Source organism: Streptopelia decaocto (genome assembly GCF_964273445.1).
Source record: "Streptopelia decaocto genome assembly, chromosome: 14".
In the NCBI taxonomy this organism is placed as follows: Eukaryota; Metazoa; Chordata; class Aves; order Columbiformes; family Columbidae; genus Streptopelia; species Streptopelia decaocto.
This window is the reverse complement of record NC_138669.1, coordinates 14,059,780-14,078,492: the sequence shown is the minus strand read 5'-3', so window position 1 is coordinate 14,078,492 and position 18,713 is coordinate 14,059,780. Positions and strand designations below refer to the sequence as shown.

Genomic DNA, 18,713 nt, shown 5'->3' with positions numbered 1-18,713 from the left:
CCTCGGCAGCTGGAAAAACCACAGTCAGTGGAGAAAAGCCATGCCAGCTGAACTCTGAGTAATTTTACCCGAGGGGAGGTCGGCCTCCTTTGTTCTGAGGCCTGTGAGGGGTTTGGTGACTGGGAGAGAGTGGCGAAGAGGAAGGATCTAGAAACTCAAACTAGAACAGCCCTGTGAAATAGAGAACACTGAAGAGCTGTTATTTATTGGCACTGGGCTCCAAGGGGCTCTCCACCATTGCTGGGGATGCAGGCACCGAAAGAGCAATGCCCTGCGCTGCCCCAGGGCACACACAGTGAATTAAGGACAGTGCAGCCTCGGGGTGGTGCTGGCTCCATGTTTCCAAGCTCCTGGTGTGCTTGGTCTCAGCAGAGGCCATTTCCCAGGGCCGTACATGCCAGCACGGTGTCACCTGCAGCTCCAGAGCCCCGCATGGCGCAGCACTGCCCTGCTCTGCCATCCTGTTAGCACCAGCCAGGCAGGGAGCACCACGGCACGGACAGCACGGCCAGGGCAAGGCAGGCGCTGGGAATGGAACCACACGGTGCTGCAGGGCTGGTTCCTGCGTGGGGATGATGACAGGGCAGGAGTGTAGCTGTGGAGCACGTTGGTTGCTGTGCTTTCTCTGTTTGCTTGGCCAGGTGTTCCCTGGGACAGCCCAGCACAGCCAGCATGGACAGACAGGGATGCTGGGGCAGTGGAGCTGAGGGAGGCAGCAGCGGGTGAGATGGTGCTCACAGCCTGCTCATCGCTCATCACTCATCGCTGGAGCCCTCGGTGCAGTCTGGAGTTTGGGGAATTGCAGTTTAAGCAGCTGATCAGATCTTCTTGAATTGAAGAGGTCCTACTCACTGAGCACGTGAACAAATGAAGCAGGGAAAACACCTTGCCTGTGAGGCTGTCCTTCAATCCACCCTTTCTGTGGGGAGAAAGGAAGGAAAAGGAGCAGTGAGCACAGCACAGGGGTGTTCAGGGTTGCCAAGGAAAAGATGGAAGATGGAGAGACAGCTGCAGAGCAGGAGAGGACAATGGGTGGCACAGTCACGGGACAGAGGTGAGAGGTGGATGGAGAGGGGATCATGTGCATCCCAGCGCCAGTCAGCATACACGGGTTCACTCACCCACCAGTCGCTGTCCTCCTTGTCAGACACCACAATGACCTCGCCTGTGCGGAACGTCAGCTCATCTTCCCGGTCAGCATCGCAGTTGTAGAGAGCACGGACCCTGCGGAGCAGCAGCTTGTTCTGCGAGCAGGAGAGAGCATCGCCAGGCCTCCTTCGCTTCATCAACACAAACAGAAACAGCTCTAGTGTCTCGATCCCAAAGCCCCAAGCAAAGATGTGGGGAGCAAGGAGGAGAGCCTGCGAGGTTTCTTGTGGCAGGTCACCTGCTGGGAGTTTGGGTGGGACAGGGAAACAGAAGACACCTCCTTCTGCTGGACCATCCTCCCAGGGCCACCTGCTCCTCTGCTGCAGGACTGCAGCACGTGCAGCTGCACTGGCCGGGCTCCCAGTTCTCTCAAGGCAATTCTGTGCAAGGAGTCAGTGCTTCTGCTCAGCACAACCCCAAGGCCAGGCAACCCAAGTGAGGTCCCCTGAGGAAAGGGCTCTGCCTCTGCACAGTGTCCTTGGGGAGAAGGGCGTCCCCTGGAGCACAGAGAGGCAGGGCCATTGTGGACACTGCACCCTTGTCTGTGTCCAAAACTGTGCTCTGACTTGCCGACAACCTGAAATCACGAATGAGGCTTCCCTCAAAAGGCGATGGAGCCTTATGGGGATTCTGATAGCATTCCCAGCACCTAGCAGGGAGATGTCAAGGCCAGGGAGTCACAGCAGAAGTCCTGAGAGGACAAGTTGCTGGGGCCAGCCCCAGCTCAGTTCAAAACTGAAGGTGATAAATGTGGGACCTGAGCTGATCTTGGCCGCTGGCTACCTACCAAACTGCTCCTCTGAGGAAGAAGAGGTGGACCATCCCAGGCATGGCCAGGACGTGGATCTGGCTCCTGGAGGGATTGGTGTGGGCCGAGCTGTCCCACTTTGCTGGGGTCAGGCATGCAGACGGAGTCCGTGGCTTTCAGGGCACCTATGACACAATCAGGCTGGTCATCTCCCACTTTTCATCATACATGGACAACAGCAAGCACCATTGTCAGGCAACACAATGTGGTGTTGTCCTCCACGGTACAGCATGGGCAACAAGCACACAACAGTCTGGGAGCTTAAAAGGCGAGGAACTGGGGACAGGATGGAGAGGGGGAGCAGGCAAAGGGGATGTAGGAAGGACATAGAGTGGAGGCTGGGGTGAGAAGTGTGTACTGGGAAATGGGCTGTACAGCTCCAAGGTGCCCCACGAGCTGCCATGACCAGGGGAGGGATGCAGCTGCCACGGGTTGTGCACTTGGCACCCTCCATCCCATCCATCATGCTCCCCTTGCTGCTGAGCTCTGCTGGAGTGAGGCTGTTCCTAGAGACACCTGGGGGCTCCAGCTGCCCAGGTCTCCATCCTGCAGCACCTGGGACTGCTCCGGGCAGTGCTCACCCTCAGTCACAAGATTGTGTTGTGTAACCCACAGCCTCAGCCCCCCAGGCTGCCACCCTGCCTGGCTGTAGTGAGCGGAGCATCTTTCTGCCACAGGACACCCATGGACATAAATCCACTGCCTGAAAGATAGGAATGGGGTTATTCCCATCTCCAAATTCAGCATCTTCAACAGCCCAGCAAACCCCAGCATAACCCTGCCCTGGAGGCACCGGTGTCCAACAGGCAGGGTGCGGGGAGTCCCCCTCGTGCTCGGCTCTGGGCGCGTTGCCCAGCACCGCAGCTCTCCCAGCCCCACGGCCAAGCGAGCAGCCTCACGGGCCTGCTCAGTGAACAAGGTTTGGCCAAAGCCACACACAACCCGACCTAGTGTGGGTGCTGGACTGCAGACCTGCAGCAGGCCCTCTGCATCAGTGTGCTCTGGCTCCCTGTCCTGCGTTACCTGGAGCCAGGCTGGTCAGGCTGGACTGCTCAGGGCTGAGCGGGACCCACGGTGCTGGCTCTGAAGATGTGTGCTTGTGCTTGATGCTCAGAGGTAGGGGTGGGCTCCTCCTGCTTCTTGTGTCCTCAGCAAAGACAGACGAGCTGGTGAGGAAGGGTGAATATGCCCTCTGGGGAGCTAAACACAGAGGGAGAACAGATCGGAGGTCAGCAGCAAGCTGGTGAGCTCCTGGGGCAAAGCTCCAGGAGGGGCTGGGCACAAACAGATAGGCAGGGATTTTATTTTCTCTGCTTGCAGGTCTGGCTTGAGAAATGCAGCGGGGTGGCAGCAGAGCTGAGCTTGGCAGAGGGGAAGTCAGGTAGGACCTGGTGAGTCTCCCAGAAAGCAGGGCGGACTCTTGGATGTGGGCCACACCATGGGAAGGCTGGGCAAGGTGCCAGTCTTGCTACAGACCAAAATTGCTGTTGTTTCTGCTGGCGGCTTTGTCTTCCCAGCCCTGTCTCTAAAGATACTCTGCCTCTCCCAACAGCAGCAGCATTGGGGAGGGGACAGTGCATCCAGCATAGGATCCCCAAGGGCAACCATGTGCTGTCCTGCTCTTCAAAGCAGGGATCAACGCCAGGACAGACGGGCCAGCAGAAGCCAGCCCTGGTCCTTCAAGGAGCCCTGGGGCACCAGACAACCCCTCACATGCCACGGGGCCCAGCTCCGTCCCAGACCACCCTGTGCTGATGGAGCCAGGCTGCAGCCCCTGCCGCAGGCTCTCACCTGGCTTTGCCCGCTGGGGCGGGACCGGAGGGGCGTAGGAGGGGGCTGGTGGCACGTCCAGGCTGCAGAGGTGGGTGGCTGGGGGAGGGCAGGTGTCCAGCCGCCCCCCCCAGGGCATTGTCCCTTCTGCCTCTGGCCTGGGGGCAGCAGCAGGGGGATGGTAGCAGGTCTGGGGACAGGCAGACACGCTCCTCACAGGACCCAACTGGGAAAGGTATTTTGTGGGTTAGACAGAGCAGGTATGGCCAGGCAGGTACTCAAGTGCCTGCTCCAAAGTGTTAGGAGTGGGAGCAGTGGCAGCACGTGTGACCCCAAGCCAGAGCCTGTCAGGACCTCACCTTCGCATCCAGGTCTTCATCACTCTCATACATGTCATCCTGGCACAGCCGCCACTCATACTCCACATGGACATGGGGGTTGAACTGGTTGGTCTGGGCCTGCAGCAGCTGGGGCACAGAGGAGCTGCCTGAGGACCCACCAGCCCTGTCCTGCCCCATCTCTGACCACCTGCCCATCAGGACAATGTTTGCAAGTGCTGCTTCCCAGCAGCAAGGAGGGTTGCAAAGGTCTCCAAACACACAAATCAGGCCTTGGCAGAAGCAAAGCTTGGATTTGCTGAGATGTGCTCACCCCATACAGCCTCAGCACAGCTCCAGGTCCCCTTGCCCAGGCACAGCATGACCCCTGCCTGGCTGTCCCCAACCGCTCTGCCCTGAAGGACCCCACACCAGCATGGCCAGCACCTGCTCAGCCCCTCTGCACCCTCCTCTGCATCTCCCCCGGTGCTGGAGATGCCAAGGGGTATGGGTGGCCCTATGGGACATGTCCACATGGGTGTGGGTACCCACTGCTCTCTGTCACTGGGACACATCCCGAAACTGGAGGGGTGACAAGACACAGTGTCTTACCAGCTCTTCACACAGGGAATGTCTCATCCTCCTGGCAACATCCAGGGCTGTCTCTCCCGCTTTGTTGGCTGTGGGTGTGGGAAATTGCAGCCTTGAATTCCACAAGCCCACACTGCGTTCAGCGAATTGAAGAGCAGTGCTGCATTTGGGGCACCTAGGGGCAACCAAGCTTAAAAGAGCTTAGCTTGAATGCAGACCAAAACAAGGGAGCTGAGACACCCAGATAAGGAGAAGGAGCATGAATAAATCCTGTTGACTCACAGGTAGGACAGGATAGAGGGACAGAAGAGCTCAATCACTACCGGAGTCTAAAGGCTATAAAACCAGAGGAGGACTCCACAGCCAGCACACCTTGTCATCTCTGTCACTGCAGGGAGCCTTGGGCAGACCCAGTACATGTGTACTGACGCCTGACAGACACACAGACTGCCCAGACACCCAGGTCCCCGTGCTTGCAAGCAGGGGTATGAGTGCAAGTGTGACCAATGACAACTGTTTCACTTCAGTTTCACTTTAAACTAAAACCTCTTCCTTCCTGGGAGGTCTGAGGGTGGCACCTGTGATGGTGTTGCTGTAACTCTGCAATCTTCTTATTTCTGCAAAACTCCTCCTTGCAGAGCTGCAGCACAAGTCTGGCTGGGGAGGGGGGGCTGGGGAGACTCTAGAGAAGAGGGATGGTGGAGAAGGGAACAGCAAGAGGTCTGCACCCTGAGAGACCACAGAGCACCCCCAGGCCAGCAGCAGGGTCTGCTCTGTGAACTCAAGAGGCTTGAGGTAGCGGTGGCAGTCAGCAACCACAGGTCAGGAATGGCTGTGACCAGTATGGCCAAGGCAGCAAGAAATTTGGCTGCCACATCACTGGGGGACACACACGCAGCTCCTGCCACCCCCCCATGGTCTCTCTGCCCTCCAAGGGGCAGCCACGATGCTGGTTGAAGGGGGAAACGGGAGCATCCCAGGAGGCAAGCCTGAACACACCGACCAGCTCAGCTGGTGCCTGATGGTGTAGACAGTTTTGCACCCGCATTTCATCAAGGATCCTAGTTTTAAAGCTCACTTCTGTGTTGTGAAGAGGAGATTCATGGGCCATCTAAATGGTTGGATCTGTGATCTGGGCTTCAGATCACCAGGACACACCATCTCTGAACCAGCGCTTTGGCAGCCCACCCACCTGCTCTCCAGCATCATAGCATTGGCTTTGAAAATGAGTTAAGTGCTGTGCAGGTGCTGTGTGTTGAAGAGCAGCTCAGGTAGTGTTTGCCTTGCTGGGTGAGCCCACCCCGGCACAGTCCCACCTCAGAGATGCCACCCACAGGCAGGCCTGTGGCTGCCCATCTGGGAAGGGGGCAAGTGAGACAGAGCAGAGGCATGAATGAGCTCCCCGGGGTCAGGAGCACCCCAGAGCAAACTGGTTCCCTGGGGAGCAGAGAGGAGCATCCCCTGCTCCGAGCTGGAGAGCAAAGCCACTGCTTCTGACCCAGGCTGTCAAGAGCAGGAACCCATGAGGTGTGGTCACTCGTGGAGAGCCACATGCACCCCGAAACACTGAGCCTGGAGAGCCAACCAAGAGCAGTATCAGAGCAGGGCACCTCACTGGACATGCGGAGAAGAGCCTGGGGCTGAGGCTGTCACCCTGTGGCCATGGTCCCCACCCACCGCTGTTATCATCCCATCTCTCCCCAGCTGCAGATAAGCACTGCTGAGCACTTCGGCAAGGCTAAGGAGGTGTTTCCAGAGAAGACCTAAGACACCCTGTGTGTGCACTGGGCAGGGGGTCCTGCAACCACTCACTGATGGCGATGTTGGCTTTGGCCTTCAGCAGCAGTTTGACACAGTCGGGTTTGTTGTGAGAGCAGCTGTAGTGAAGCGGTGTGTTCCCCTCCACCGTCCGCTTCGCCAGGCTCCCGCTGCAGCAGGGACGGAGAATGTCAGTGCCCCCGGGAAGGGGCTCCGGCCACAGCAAACTCTGCCTGGTGCTGGCACAGGAGTCCTTCTTCCCACCTCGCCCGGAGAAGAGGTGGTCACCACCACCGTCACACCGCAACCCAGAGGAGACGAGGGAACCCAAGACCCCCCTGATCAAGGAGCAGTTACCCCAAGGCATGTTTGCTGGGAGACCTGCTCTGGTGATATTTCTCTCTTTTGGGAACATTTTGGAGATTTTCAGCCTTGCACCTTTCACTAGCACAGCTTAACCATGACAAGCTGAGTGGGTGTCATGAGCTTACCTGTTCTGGACAAGAAAATCAACAATGTGTAAAGAGGTTCGATCAGACAACAGCACAGCCAGGTGGAGAATGGTCTCCCCAGGTTCCTGTAACCAAGCAAAATCAGGTGTCTGACTGCACCACCACCACAGATAGCAGCACTGTCCTCCTGGGACTGTCCTCACACATTTAAAATCCCTGAGAGGTGAACAGGTTTGACTCTTTCAGAGCCATGGCCACCAGGGCTGGTGGGAACCTAGTTAACATGCGAAGAAGAATCAATCAGCCCCTTTTCACATTTAGAAACTGAGGCAACCAGAGGTCACTTCCCTCCCCAGGCCAGTGGCTGAACTTTGACGAGTTCATGATCCCACCAGAGTCCTGGAATGTGCAAAAGCTGCTCCTGCAGCTGCTTCTCACTTGCCAGTTTGTCCCAACACATCCCATAGTGATGTAGCTCCTTGTTCAGGGCAGCATTTTGCTCCTTCTCCTTTATTCTGCAGGGCACCCGCTGTGTCCTTGCTGGCAAAGGGGGAGGCACAGTGGTCCCTGCAGCTCTGAGGGTTTGGGTTGCACACTCACCTCTTGCACTCCCAGCAAGGACCACACTGCAGTTTTGCAGGAAAAAACGCTGCCCTGATTTTTTCACCTCACAGCGAGGCTTGGATGTCCTGAGAAAATCCACTTGGAAGCTTTCAAGTAAATCTCAGTTACAAATTGGCCTTTGGAAAGCCCTGGGCTTGTGATTGTGACTTCTGGCCCCTGCACACACAGCACGAGAAGGGCTGTGGGGTCACAGCCAGAAAACCTCCCTCAGCCGCGATGTTCCTCACCCTGCTCGTGTCTGCCGGTTGCCCCCAGAAAGCTCTTTTTTAATGAGAAAACTCTGTCCCCTCCCAGGCACAAGGACCCTCGTGCACAGGCTGGACAGGGGACAGCAAAGCTGTTTGCCATACAGGCCCACAGGACAGGTAGCCGTACCTGCAGAGGCGCCAGCACAGGCTCGCTCAAATCCACGTTCTGCGCATATGCTTGGAGCAAAGAAAATATGTCCTTGTCCTTGATGGCTTCTGGGAGGCTGGAGCACGGGGCAGCAGGGCTCCTCTTGGCATATTTCTTCTGAACATACTTGGAAAGGATAAAATTTTTCCGCAAGGCCCTGTCAAGGACCATCGGAATGAGAGTTAGGGGCCAGAGTGACCCAGTGAGCAGTCCAGGGCCACCCCTCCTCTCCCGCTGCCCCCGACACCTCCCTGCTCTCTACTTCACACCTGCCAGGCAGTTTAGAACCTTTCCTCTCTGTCACATTCCCCAAACTCCCCTGCAGCAGCGTTCATAATAAGTCTTCCTAAACACTGTGGTTTTCTTAGAGCTCCCTCTCCTGCACTTGACTTCTGGGTATATAAATTGTGAGCGCTGCCATGGTCAGGGATGGGGACCCTGCACCCACCATTGAAAGCCAGAATCAGGTCCCCATCTTTCCTTCCAACGGGGATCTCACCGCCTTCACCCAACACCCCAAGCTCTGGTGTTGGGAGGAACGGGGCCTCTCCCTCTCTGCCTGGCACCATCACTTTTCAGAACCCCCTCCATCGCTTCTGCTCCACGATGAGGAGCCCTGACCCCTCCACCCTTCCTGATAGGAGACACTCAGGGGTGCACTGGGGACTTACAGACACTCCTGGGGATGTTTCCTGCTCTTTTCTCCCCTCCCCTCCTCCACAGCCCTTTGCCTTTCAGACTCCTCTGCCCTCACAGTTCAGTACTGGGCTCAGCTCCCTGACTTAGGGGAACAAGCAGAAAGCCCAAGGACTGGGAAACACCACATGGCATGAACTGGCTGAGAGTATCCGTGGGTCAGGAACAGCTTCCAGACAAGGACTGACTGAGCAAGCTGGGGACTCTGCCCCTGGAGAGGTCAAGAAGCAGCGGAGAACCAGAGTATCTGGGGTGGCTGCAGATGCCCTGGGGGCAAACAAGTGCTCCAAACAGAAAAGGCCATTGGGGAAGAGCAGAATTATTAATTTTGTGCAGTTTCAGTTTCCCCAGAAGCAGGTGAAAGGGTGGGTCTGGCAACTTGTATCTTGACCCCACTGTTCCCATTGTGTTTACCTGCTCTCCCCCTGCCCAGTGCTGTTTCTTATCCACCTGTACACTGCAGGGTAAATCCACACTGTCTAAATGATGTTCTAGTCAGGACTTACATGCCTTTAATGGAACCTAATCGTGCCTGGTCTGCCCACTCTTCAGCCTCCTGAAAGTCCCCCTGGCCCCTGACAATAAGCCCCCCAGCTGTAAGTTTTCCCCAGGAGCTCTGCTGCACCCCAGATTTAAGGCACTAAGCCCCGGAGCATCCCCCAGCTATTTCTGGTACCAGCCACACACCCCAGCGCCCCCCGTCCTCTGCAGAGGCTGAGGTGCTCCAGGATGAAGGACAGGGGTTCCCGCATCCTCAACGGATCTTTGCTGATCCAGCTGGTCCCACTGACCCTGGGACTGCACCACCGGACACAGTGAACCATTCTGCACCGCGGCAGTCCCTGTCCCCATCTCACTCCACCCTCCCGCCCTTCCCTGCCCTGCTGATGTGCAGCCAGGGACATCCTGCTTGGCAGGTCTGCTTGGCTTTTTACATTTACCTTCTTGCCACTGCCTTTCCAGCACCAATTCCTCAAGGCTAATCCCTGAGCTCTCCTGCTGGCTCTTCCTCACTCTTTGTCTCTCCTTTATCAGACCTTTCCCTCTGGGCTCGATCAAATTTCTTCTAAAGAGAAGCTACGATCTGGGGAGGGGATCTGGCAGCGCAATGTGTCCATGTGGGCAGCACACAGGACCACGGAGCATGTGCCCGTGGGTGAGAGTCCTGTATATAAGCTCCCACAAAAAACAGTTCTGGCAGAGCAACTCACTTGTCACTGTGCTCTGTGGGTTTCAGGGAAAAGCTGGGGAGATTCGCTTCCATGATGCCATTGAAGCCAGAGTTGCCAATATTCCTCACCACCTGCAAAACAGAGAAGCCAGAGGTGACATGGGACACGCAGCAGCTCTGCATGCATGGCAGCAGGAGAGGGAGCTCCAGGCTGAGATCCTGACCAGGTATCAAGGGGATGTCTGAGGGGTACCAGGATGTGTATTCCCAATGACTGGAGACTCTGCCCTGACTCCTACTGCTGAGATGTCCCAACTCTAGCAGTGGAGCCAACCCCTGGGCTGGGATCTGGGCCAGCAATGATCCCTCCAAACCGCCCCCACCCCTGCCCTGATCCCCACCAGCTGCCGGCAGTTCCCATCACAGCCCTACCAAACCCATCAGCACCTGCAGCACCATGGCCCTAAAACAGCCCCATGCAAAGTCTCCAGCGCCCTGCCCACCCCACGCTCCGCTGTAGCCCAGCTCATCTCAACCCTGCCCCACAGCTCCCCAGCACCAGGGGACAGAGGTGGGGAGGGGGGACAGAGGGAGATGGGTGACACAGCAACAGCAAAACGACTCACTCCTCTCCTCCCTGAAGATGATAATTCCTGCCACAATAACCACTGAGCCCTGGGAATTACTGGTGGGTGTGGGTGAGTTTGACTGGTGAAAAAGCCATTGGATTAACTTAGTTTCAGGAAGGCACTGGAGAAGCAGGGGGAGGCTTGAGGGCAGAGCACACTGGCGACATCCTACCAGCAATTCGGAGGTTGCCAGCTTGTCCAGAGACAGCGACTGGATGCAGGAGAGATGTGCAGCTATCTCTCTGTGAATCCCAGAGCACTCCATGCAGATCAGGATGCCCAGGTTAATGGAGAGCCAAGAGGGATCTGTAGAGACAAGACTGCCAGGCTCGTGCGCGTCTCCTGCCTCTCCTCCCCATCAGCCCCCACCGCCCCAGGGCACAAGCCCCACAGCAGGACAGAGGGAAGGGCAAGACACCAGGTGGCTGCAGGTCTCCAGGAGCTGGATGCCATGAGCAGGGCAGAGCTCTGCTTGTCCAGGAGGAGGAAACACGGCAGCCCCACAGCCATGGGCTGGTTCTCACCTGGGGCCGAGCAGTCGCAGCACTCCTGGTTCCCGGGCATGCCCCTGACCTCCTGGATGATGGCCTGGGTCAGCTCCTCCTGGCTGCGCTCCCCTCCACCCTGCACCTTGCTGAAGGCCACGTTCAGTGCCTCCTCCTTGCTGTTGCTGAGGACGGACACCCAGCTGCATGGCAGAGAGCGGCTTAAGCGTTGGGTCCCCTGCAGCCGCGTTCGGGCTGTGGGGCAAGGCGAGCAGCGGGGCTCATCCCACCGCTGCAGGGACATCCCGCTCTGCCCCAGCCTGCCAACAGCCACCACACACACAGGTCCTGCACAGGACCCCAGCAGCAACCTGGGTGCCAGGAGCCTCCATCACGCTCCATGTCCTGCTCGTGGCCAGCCAGCCCCCCCAGCATGACCAGGACACAGTCAGGATGGGAAAGGCAGTGAACAGGGGGCTGTGGTGCACTGCTCAATTAGCCAAAGCACTGGCTCCCCATCAGCAGCCAGAGGAATATTTTTTCTGTACTTACACGACACAGTCCTGCTCGTCCTCTGCCAGGAAGTGGTACGTGCGGTTGTCTGAAACACACAGAGCCGGTCTCCTCTAGACACCCCACTCATCCACCTCACCTGCCAGGCTCACAGCAGGGCACAACACACCTGAGCTGAGCTCAGCAGAGCTGGGAGCAACCTCCAACCCAGGCACCTGGGGTGACAGCCACCTCCATCTCACTCAGCACCCCCCAGGGCACCCCAAGGACTTGCTCCTGTAGCAGGGATGCTGGTGTCAGCTGAGCTGCAGCCTGAGAACTACGGTTGTGTGGTCCCCACACACCCCACACTGCCCCACGGCAGGGCTGCCCATCTCACACCCTGCATGTGCATCGCTGCTCCCAAGCAGAGGTGCCTCCTGGCACAGTTTCCCCAGGGTAATCCTCCCAGTTGGCCCAAAGCTGCACAGATTCCTCCCATCCCTGCCCTGTCCAAAGCTCTGCCTCCTCTCTGGGCCCTTCCCAAAGGAACCACAGGGCAGGTGCCAGCACTCACGGGAAACCAGATCAAAGCATTTCTTGTCATCTGTGTTGGGCTTCACCTGGCAGGTCAGTAAATTCAGCTTGGCTGGTGGGCAGTTGGGCTACAAACAGAATGAGGAGGCATCAGAGGGCTGTGGAGCAGCAGTGATGTGCGCTGCCTGGCTCTGGAGGCAGATCTGCCTTGTACCCGGTGCTTTGTCTTTGGCTCCGCTCTCAGGATCCATACAAGAAATAGCAACATGGACCTTTCCTTTCCCAACAGCCACCCCATGCTTGGAACCAGGTCCCTGGGCTCGTGCACACAGGCACGCGAGGACCTCCTGTGTTTGTCTAAAGCTCTCTGGGGTTGCAGAGACTTGAGTCTCAACAGAAGGCCTCCCGCACCAGGGCAGCCCAGCAGGGTGAGCAGCAGGCATGAGGGCTCTGAGGAGCCCCAGGAAGCCACCACGGTGTGGGGCAGGGTCAGGCTCTGTGGACACTGCGGGGATGGGCAGCAGCTCCCAGGCAGGAGCAGGGCAGAGTGAAGAAATGGCCCTACCATGCGGTGAGAGATGGTCAGGTAGCCATTGCTGATGGTGCATTTCCTCTTCTGCCAGACTTTTCTCAACCTGGAAATGAGTGGATGGTGAGCTGAGAGGACACACACATGCAGAGGAGCATACATGCAACACAGTGCAGCACTGGCCAATGCAAGAGCCGTGCAAGACAGGACGGGTCTGCAGCTCTCATCATACATGTCGGCTGGGCTGGCACAGACAGGGTCTGTTGCTCTTAGTCTGTTCTGGGCTAAGAAGGACACATCATATGGCATAAGGCAGACTTGTACAGACAGGCAGTACAGTCGCTGTGGAGGTGATTCAGGTGCAGGGCATCCATTGGGGCATCAGAACCAGCCAGCAGAGCATGCAGCCCTTTGCAGAAGCCCTCAGCAAACACCCGAGACCATCACCTCCATGCTGCTCCCCGGCTGGCTGTCCTGGAGCTGCCAGTCAGGGCAGACCACAACCCGGGAGAAAGCAGGAAGAGATACACCCAAAACGGGAGTCGAAACTTCAGTCTGCAGTGAAGGAGACTCCTGAGCCCCAGACCATGATTTTCAGTCCAGTTTCAGGTTTTTCTAGGATCCTTCACAGGCCTTTCCAGGTGTGGGAGTCTCCCAATGCAGGACCCCTGTGATTCCCAGCAAGCATCCTCCCATGCACCAGTGGGAGATGATCCTCTTTGCAGGGCCTGGCTCCTGGCAGAGGGGCACAGGACGGATGCTGGTTTCCTCGGAGTGTTTCCCACCAGGAAGGATGGAGGGGAAGAAGCACCAACCCTTCCAGCACAAGAGCCTGGGGTGTTGGGTGGAGGTGGTGGGATCCCCATTGGAAGGAAAGATGGGGAGCTGGTTCTGGCTTTCTGTGGTGGGAGGAGGAGTCCTTGCCCCCAGTGCTCACAGGGCCTGAGGGGATATCGTGCAGCTTCACGGGAGAGGAATGCCCTTAGAGCTAAATGACGGACACAAGCTCCTGCAGCTCTGTGTTGAAAGCTGTTGGAGGCTGGGACAGTGTCGAGCTCCCTTTATGTGTGCTTATCCTGTTCTCCTGCCTTGTGGCCACCCCAGGAAGAGGAGGCTGATCTGGGTGAGCCCTGCTCTGGCCCCAGCTCACCAAAGCACAACTGAGAGGGCCATGCTGGATCCCAGCTTACCCATTGCTTTTCTTGAAGAGGGTCCCTGACTTCTCAGTGCTGTACTGCTCGTTATCCTGCAGCTGGTGCATGTTGTACCTTGCCTGCTTGTTACCAGGGTCCTGGCAGAAGGAGAGAAAGAGCAACAAGGCTTTACCCCATCTATACCACTGGCAACCAAGAGCATGTCCTCATGGGACTGCCATGGACCGTGTGCTCCCCCAGAGCTCACCAGAAACCCCGTGGCTACATAAGCAGCTGCCATGCCTTACCCTCTGCAGGCACCACCCGGCTTTCCCACACAAGGATCAGATTTTACCTCTTTCTGCTCCAGGTGCAACGCTGTTTTCAGATGATCCCGGAGGGGACAAAGCTGCTGCTTCTCCTCCTCCTGCCTGATCTTCCTCTGAAATGTGCTGGCGCACAGTGAGCTGCTGAGACGGCAGCAGGAGGCTCCTGCCGCAGCATCCCCCTCGTCCCAGGCACAGCGGAGGTGTCCCCGCGCCACCCTCTGCCCTCATCACCGCCCTATGGCCGTGGGATGGACCGAGCCCCATTCCTAGGGTGGGAGGCTGCTGCTCGTCCCCTGCAGTGCCGTGGTACATGGCATGTGCAAGAAGCACCTCACTGGAAACCTCACCGAGGGAGGGAGCAGGCATGTCCATGTCCCCCGCACCAGCACTCCCGCGGCGTGAGGCCACAGGAGAGCGGGCGGCATTTCACTGAACAAACAGCTGTTTGCAGCTTTTCGCAGTGTAAAAACAACCAACAGCTTGAAGGCCACTGTGGTGGTTGCTTTTTATTTATTTTCCCTTGGTAGTGTTAGTCATTAAAATAATTAAAAGGTCTCTGAGCCATCAAAAAGTTGATGGACCTTCACACATGGCTGTGGCCCTGAAGCGAAGCCTGGGGGTTTGTCTGCATGGGGGACCCATAAGGTGCTGCTTGCTGTGCTCTGTTACCCTGCTATGGGGTGGCAGCTCCCCTCCTTTTGTTATTTACATAATGAATTGTAATATGAGTGATTACAAATTATGGAACAAGCAGGTAACAGCCCTAAGGGAGATTAATTAAAGGAGATTAAAAAAAAAAACACTAGACGCTCAGATGACACATGCACTGCAGGACCAGGAGAGACGGGTAAAGTGATGTCGACACAGGAACAGGGTGGGGACCATAACCCAAACCTCTGCAAATCTTGGCTTGCAAGGAGGTGTGGAGAAGAATGAACAAGCCCAAGCAAACTGCAACTGAGCTCTAGAAATGCTGGGAAACCGACAAAAGCTGAAGTTCACAAGGCTTACATGACCTGCCTCTACTGCTAACAAAGCCCCCAAGGAAATGCATCAAGAGCTTAAGTTGGCAGCAACAGGCATGAAAAGACAAGAGCACAAATGAGAAATCTGGAAGTCCGCAGAGCAGCTTTGGCAGATGAATACATTAGTGTCTCCTTTGTACCCATGTTTATGCTTGTTCTTGCTACTCGCTGCCCCGGGGTATGGCATCACAAGTTTTCCCTCTCGCACTGATGGGTGCGTTTCACCCTTCCATGGGCCACTGCGCATCAGAGGATCAGGAAATAACGGTTAATAGATGCGAAGAGCTGCCAAAGTGCTCAGCTCTGCTGCTGCAGAGGAAGAGGAGGCCCCGGGGAAGACGCCCCTGCTCTCCAGCCTGCTCCCGCTCGCCACATCTCACTGCAGATGAACACTCCGGGATGAGCTTCTCTGTAAACTTAAGTTTTGCCATTGTGTTTAAACATTCCTGGAAAAAACAGAGAGGAAAGTCTAACACAAGAGCATGTCCTGAAATCCTGCTCTTAGCACTGTCTGTGACACCTCCAGTTGCTGGTGAGCTCCTGCCTCAGAGCCCATTGTGCCTCCAGCAGGCAGCACTTTCGCTTTATAGTTGAAAAACTCTTTCTTAGGAAATGTATTTTAGAAAGATTTGGAGGCAGTTAAGTTCATGGAGAGTGCTCAGCATTCTGTTTTCTTTGCATCCCAGATTTCTGGTTTACACCACCCTATGAAAATGTCAGAATAAAGAGAGGAAATACACCCTATTGAGATCCTTGTCTCCACCCTCCAGGAAAAGAGGACTCGCACCATGTTACAGAACAGGCGAAGCCAACTGCAGGAACCCAGGCCCTGCAAGTTAATCCACCCCCAGGTCCCCTCTACAACCAGCCCTTCTGGAGACAAAGGGTGTGTGGGCAGGTCACCGGTCGCTCCTACTTGAACTTGAGCTGCCGTGCTTGATGTGGTTCTGCAGCAGGTCAATCCCTTTCTTGGTTTTAGTCTCATTCACTTTGTTTATATACTGAAGGGAAAAGGACACAGGGAATGAATTTGTAGCTTAGAGAGAAAAGCCCTTTCTGCACCATTTGGTGACACCACCCACCCCACCTCCCAGCGTGCTGTGGCACATCCTGGCCGTCCTGGCTGCTGTGAAACAATCCCAGGTCGGGAGGCAAGTGGGAAACAGCAGCATAAGAGTCACTGCTGGTGTCTGGCTGCTCCAGACCAGGCTCTGCTGGGGATGGGGCATGGGCACTGTGCACCAATGGAAGGGAAATTCATACCTCGGGTGCCAAGTCAGCAACTCTGACAACACTCCACGTGGCACAGGCTGGTTCCTGTCCTTATCTCACACGTGTTCAACTGGAAGGTCCTGCGCTCCTTCCGTACCTCTTGGGTGACCTCCCCCCGGCTCACCTCACTCCACACCATGCCATGCTGCTTGGCCAGCTCACGCTTCTCCTTCTCACTCTTGGCATTCCAGGAAAGAGGAGAGACACGTGAAAGGCTCCACCTGACTGCTCGCCAGTGAAGGCAGAGAAAAAACAGCCTCTAAATCCAGACCTCAGGGCGAGGGAGCCTGCAGACTTAGTTTGCTCTCGTAGTTTTTGCAGGCCTTCTCCAAGGGCTTCTTGAACTCCTGGGAAGATCCAAAGGCACCATTTAATGAGTACAATGAGGACAGAGCCTTCCTCCTCCTCGGTGTACTGCGTTCCCGCTGGGTCACCCTCGCATAAGGGCCCTTGCAGACCCAGGACATGGCTGTCCACAGGAGTGTCCGTCCCCAGGAAGGTCCGCACCTCTCCTCAGTGCACAGCGGACCAGAGCTCACAGGTGCAGGTTCACTAACGGGCACGTGCTTGCACACACACGCAAACACACAGAGGCTCCAAAGCATACATCACGCATATGCGCATCACATAGGCATGTGCGCAGCAGCACCCAGCAGTAACACCTTTCTCAGACTCGCAGTTTAAGGGCAGAAGGAATTGCTCAGACATGCACAACCCAGAAAGCACCAACCAGGTTCTCACTTGATGAAGCCAGAATGTTGGGTTTAACCAAAATGCCACTCAGAAAGACACCAGAAACTGACAATGTCAGCACAACCTCATCCTCCCCTGGGTATTAATTTAAAGGTGAATTAGGCTTGCTGCCTAAAAGCTGTCATTTGTTTCCCATTTACTTTGCGTGACTTTAGCTTCTCTCCAGTGGTTACCATCTTGGTGTGTTCATCTGCATTTGTCCATTAAACGCATTTACTCAGATCACCCATGTTGTGCCGTGTTCTCACCACTGACTGCTCTGCAAACCTCCGTGTCAAAGACACAGTAAATCAGGTTGGAGGGGATGTCAGGAGGTCTCTGGTCTAACCTCCTGCTCAAGGCAGGGACAACACTGAATTCAGACCAGGCTTTGTGCAGGTAGATGTCAAAAAAATGCAAGGATGGAGATCCAACAGTCTTCCTGGGTCCCTGTCCCAATGCTTCTCTGTCCTGCAAGGTGAAATTTCTTTATTTATTTTATTTCTATTTTATATATCTATACCTATTTTATTTCTAATTTTTATTTCTATTATTTTATTTCCGTATTCTTAAGGAATGGCTGAGGGACCTGGGGGGTTCAGCTGGAGAACAGGAGCTGAGGGGAGACCTTCTGATCTCTGAACTGCCTGAAAGGAGCTTGGAGCCAGGGGGGTCGGGCTCTGCTCCCCAGGAACAAGCGCCAGGAGCAGAGGAAACGGCCTCAAGTTGCGCCAGGGGAGGTTGAGGTTGGATGTGGGGAACAATTTCTTCCCCAAAGGGCTGTGGGGCATTGGAACAGGCTGCCCAGGGCAGTGCTGGAGTCACCATCCCTGGAGGGTTGGACAGATGGAGATGAGGTTCTCAGGGACATGGGTTAGTGCTGGAGTTGGGTTACGTTATGGTTGGACTCGATGACCGTGAGGGTCTCTTCCAACCAAAATGATTCTATGATTCTATTTGTGTCAAGGCAGAACCTGTCAGGGCAGATCTTGCATTTGTCTCCACTCTAATGAAAATGTCAGGCTGATTCAGGTCAGCCTCTGATTGCTGCTGGATCCCATTAGGAATATCTTCATCCTAATCATGACTACTTGCAGGCAGCTGTTTTTTTTCCTCTCTGCCTGTTTTCTTTGTTCCAAATCTTCTTGACATCATCCTTAACAATGCAAACAGTGGATTTTTTTCCTTCATATTTTACAAACTTTTATCAATTTGGTTCACACCAGAAAATCCAGATTTTGTTCTCTCCTTCTACTTTCATGCTCCATACTTCCAAATGGATGCATAACACTTGTAATTTGTTTCAGTATTTGACAGTCAGTCTTTCTGAAGTCCCCAAACTCTGCCACATCCCTTTCTGCAATCCTGTCCAAAACCCTTCAACTGTTTGCTCAGGGATCTCCTGGCCCAGCTCTGATACAGCCCAACCACAAAACCTTAATCAAACATTAGGGGAAACTACAGAGCTGGAAGAAAAAGCTGGAACAAAATCTGTAGAGTGGAACCATACAAGAACACCATCTCACGGCTTGTCTGTGCAGAAGACAGGAATCCTAGGACACTGGAGACCATGCTGAGAACAGGTCTCATTTAATTTGCATCAGCCCAACATCACCACACAGATTGATGCTGATGACCCCATGCCGATGTCCCAGTGCTGCGCTGTCCGGGAGGATGGGTGAAGGGGCATCAGGACAGCTGGCAGCAGCCTGGGCCCAGCTCCAGAACACTGCTACAAAACACAAGCAAGATTGGAGAGAGCAACCAAGGAGCTTTTATTGCTGTGAAGAGTGAAAATGAAGTGTGAAGCAAGCTTGA

At 55.6% G+C, this 18,713-nt stretch overlaps 1 protein-coding gene across 1 annotated transcript; it reads right to left on the bottom strand.

The window, feature by feature from the left end:
• Positions 1–844: 844 nt before the first annotated feature.
• Positions 845–16,630, bottom strand: LOC309446215 (arf-GAP with SH3 domain, ANK repeat and PH domain-containing protein 1-like; the record flags this gene model as incomplete). Its single annotated transcript, XM_082065764.1, has 22 exons — positions 845–919; positions 1,122–1,244; positions 1,937–2,082; positions 2,981–3,157; positions 3,749–3,953; positions 4,087–4,194; positions 4,657–4,724; positions 6,448–6,563; positions 6,885–6,970; positions 7,845–8,022; positions 9,773–9,864; positions 10,534–10,667; positions 10,886–11,049; positions 11,399–11,447; positions 11,916–12,003; positions 12,441–12,510; positions 13,595–13,695; positions 13,893–13,989; positions 15,285–15,360; positions 15,814–15,892; positions 16,219–16,341; positions 16,451–16,630. 22 exons carry the CDS (start codon positions 16,628–16,630, stop codon positions 845–847), a joined length of 2,535 nt encoding a protein of 844 aa, XP_081921890.1.
• Between the last annotated feature and the right edge of the window lie 2,083 nt (positions 16,631–18,713).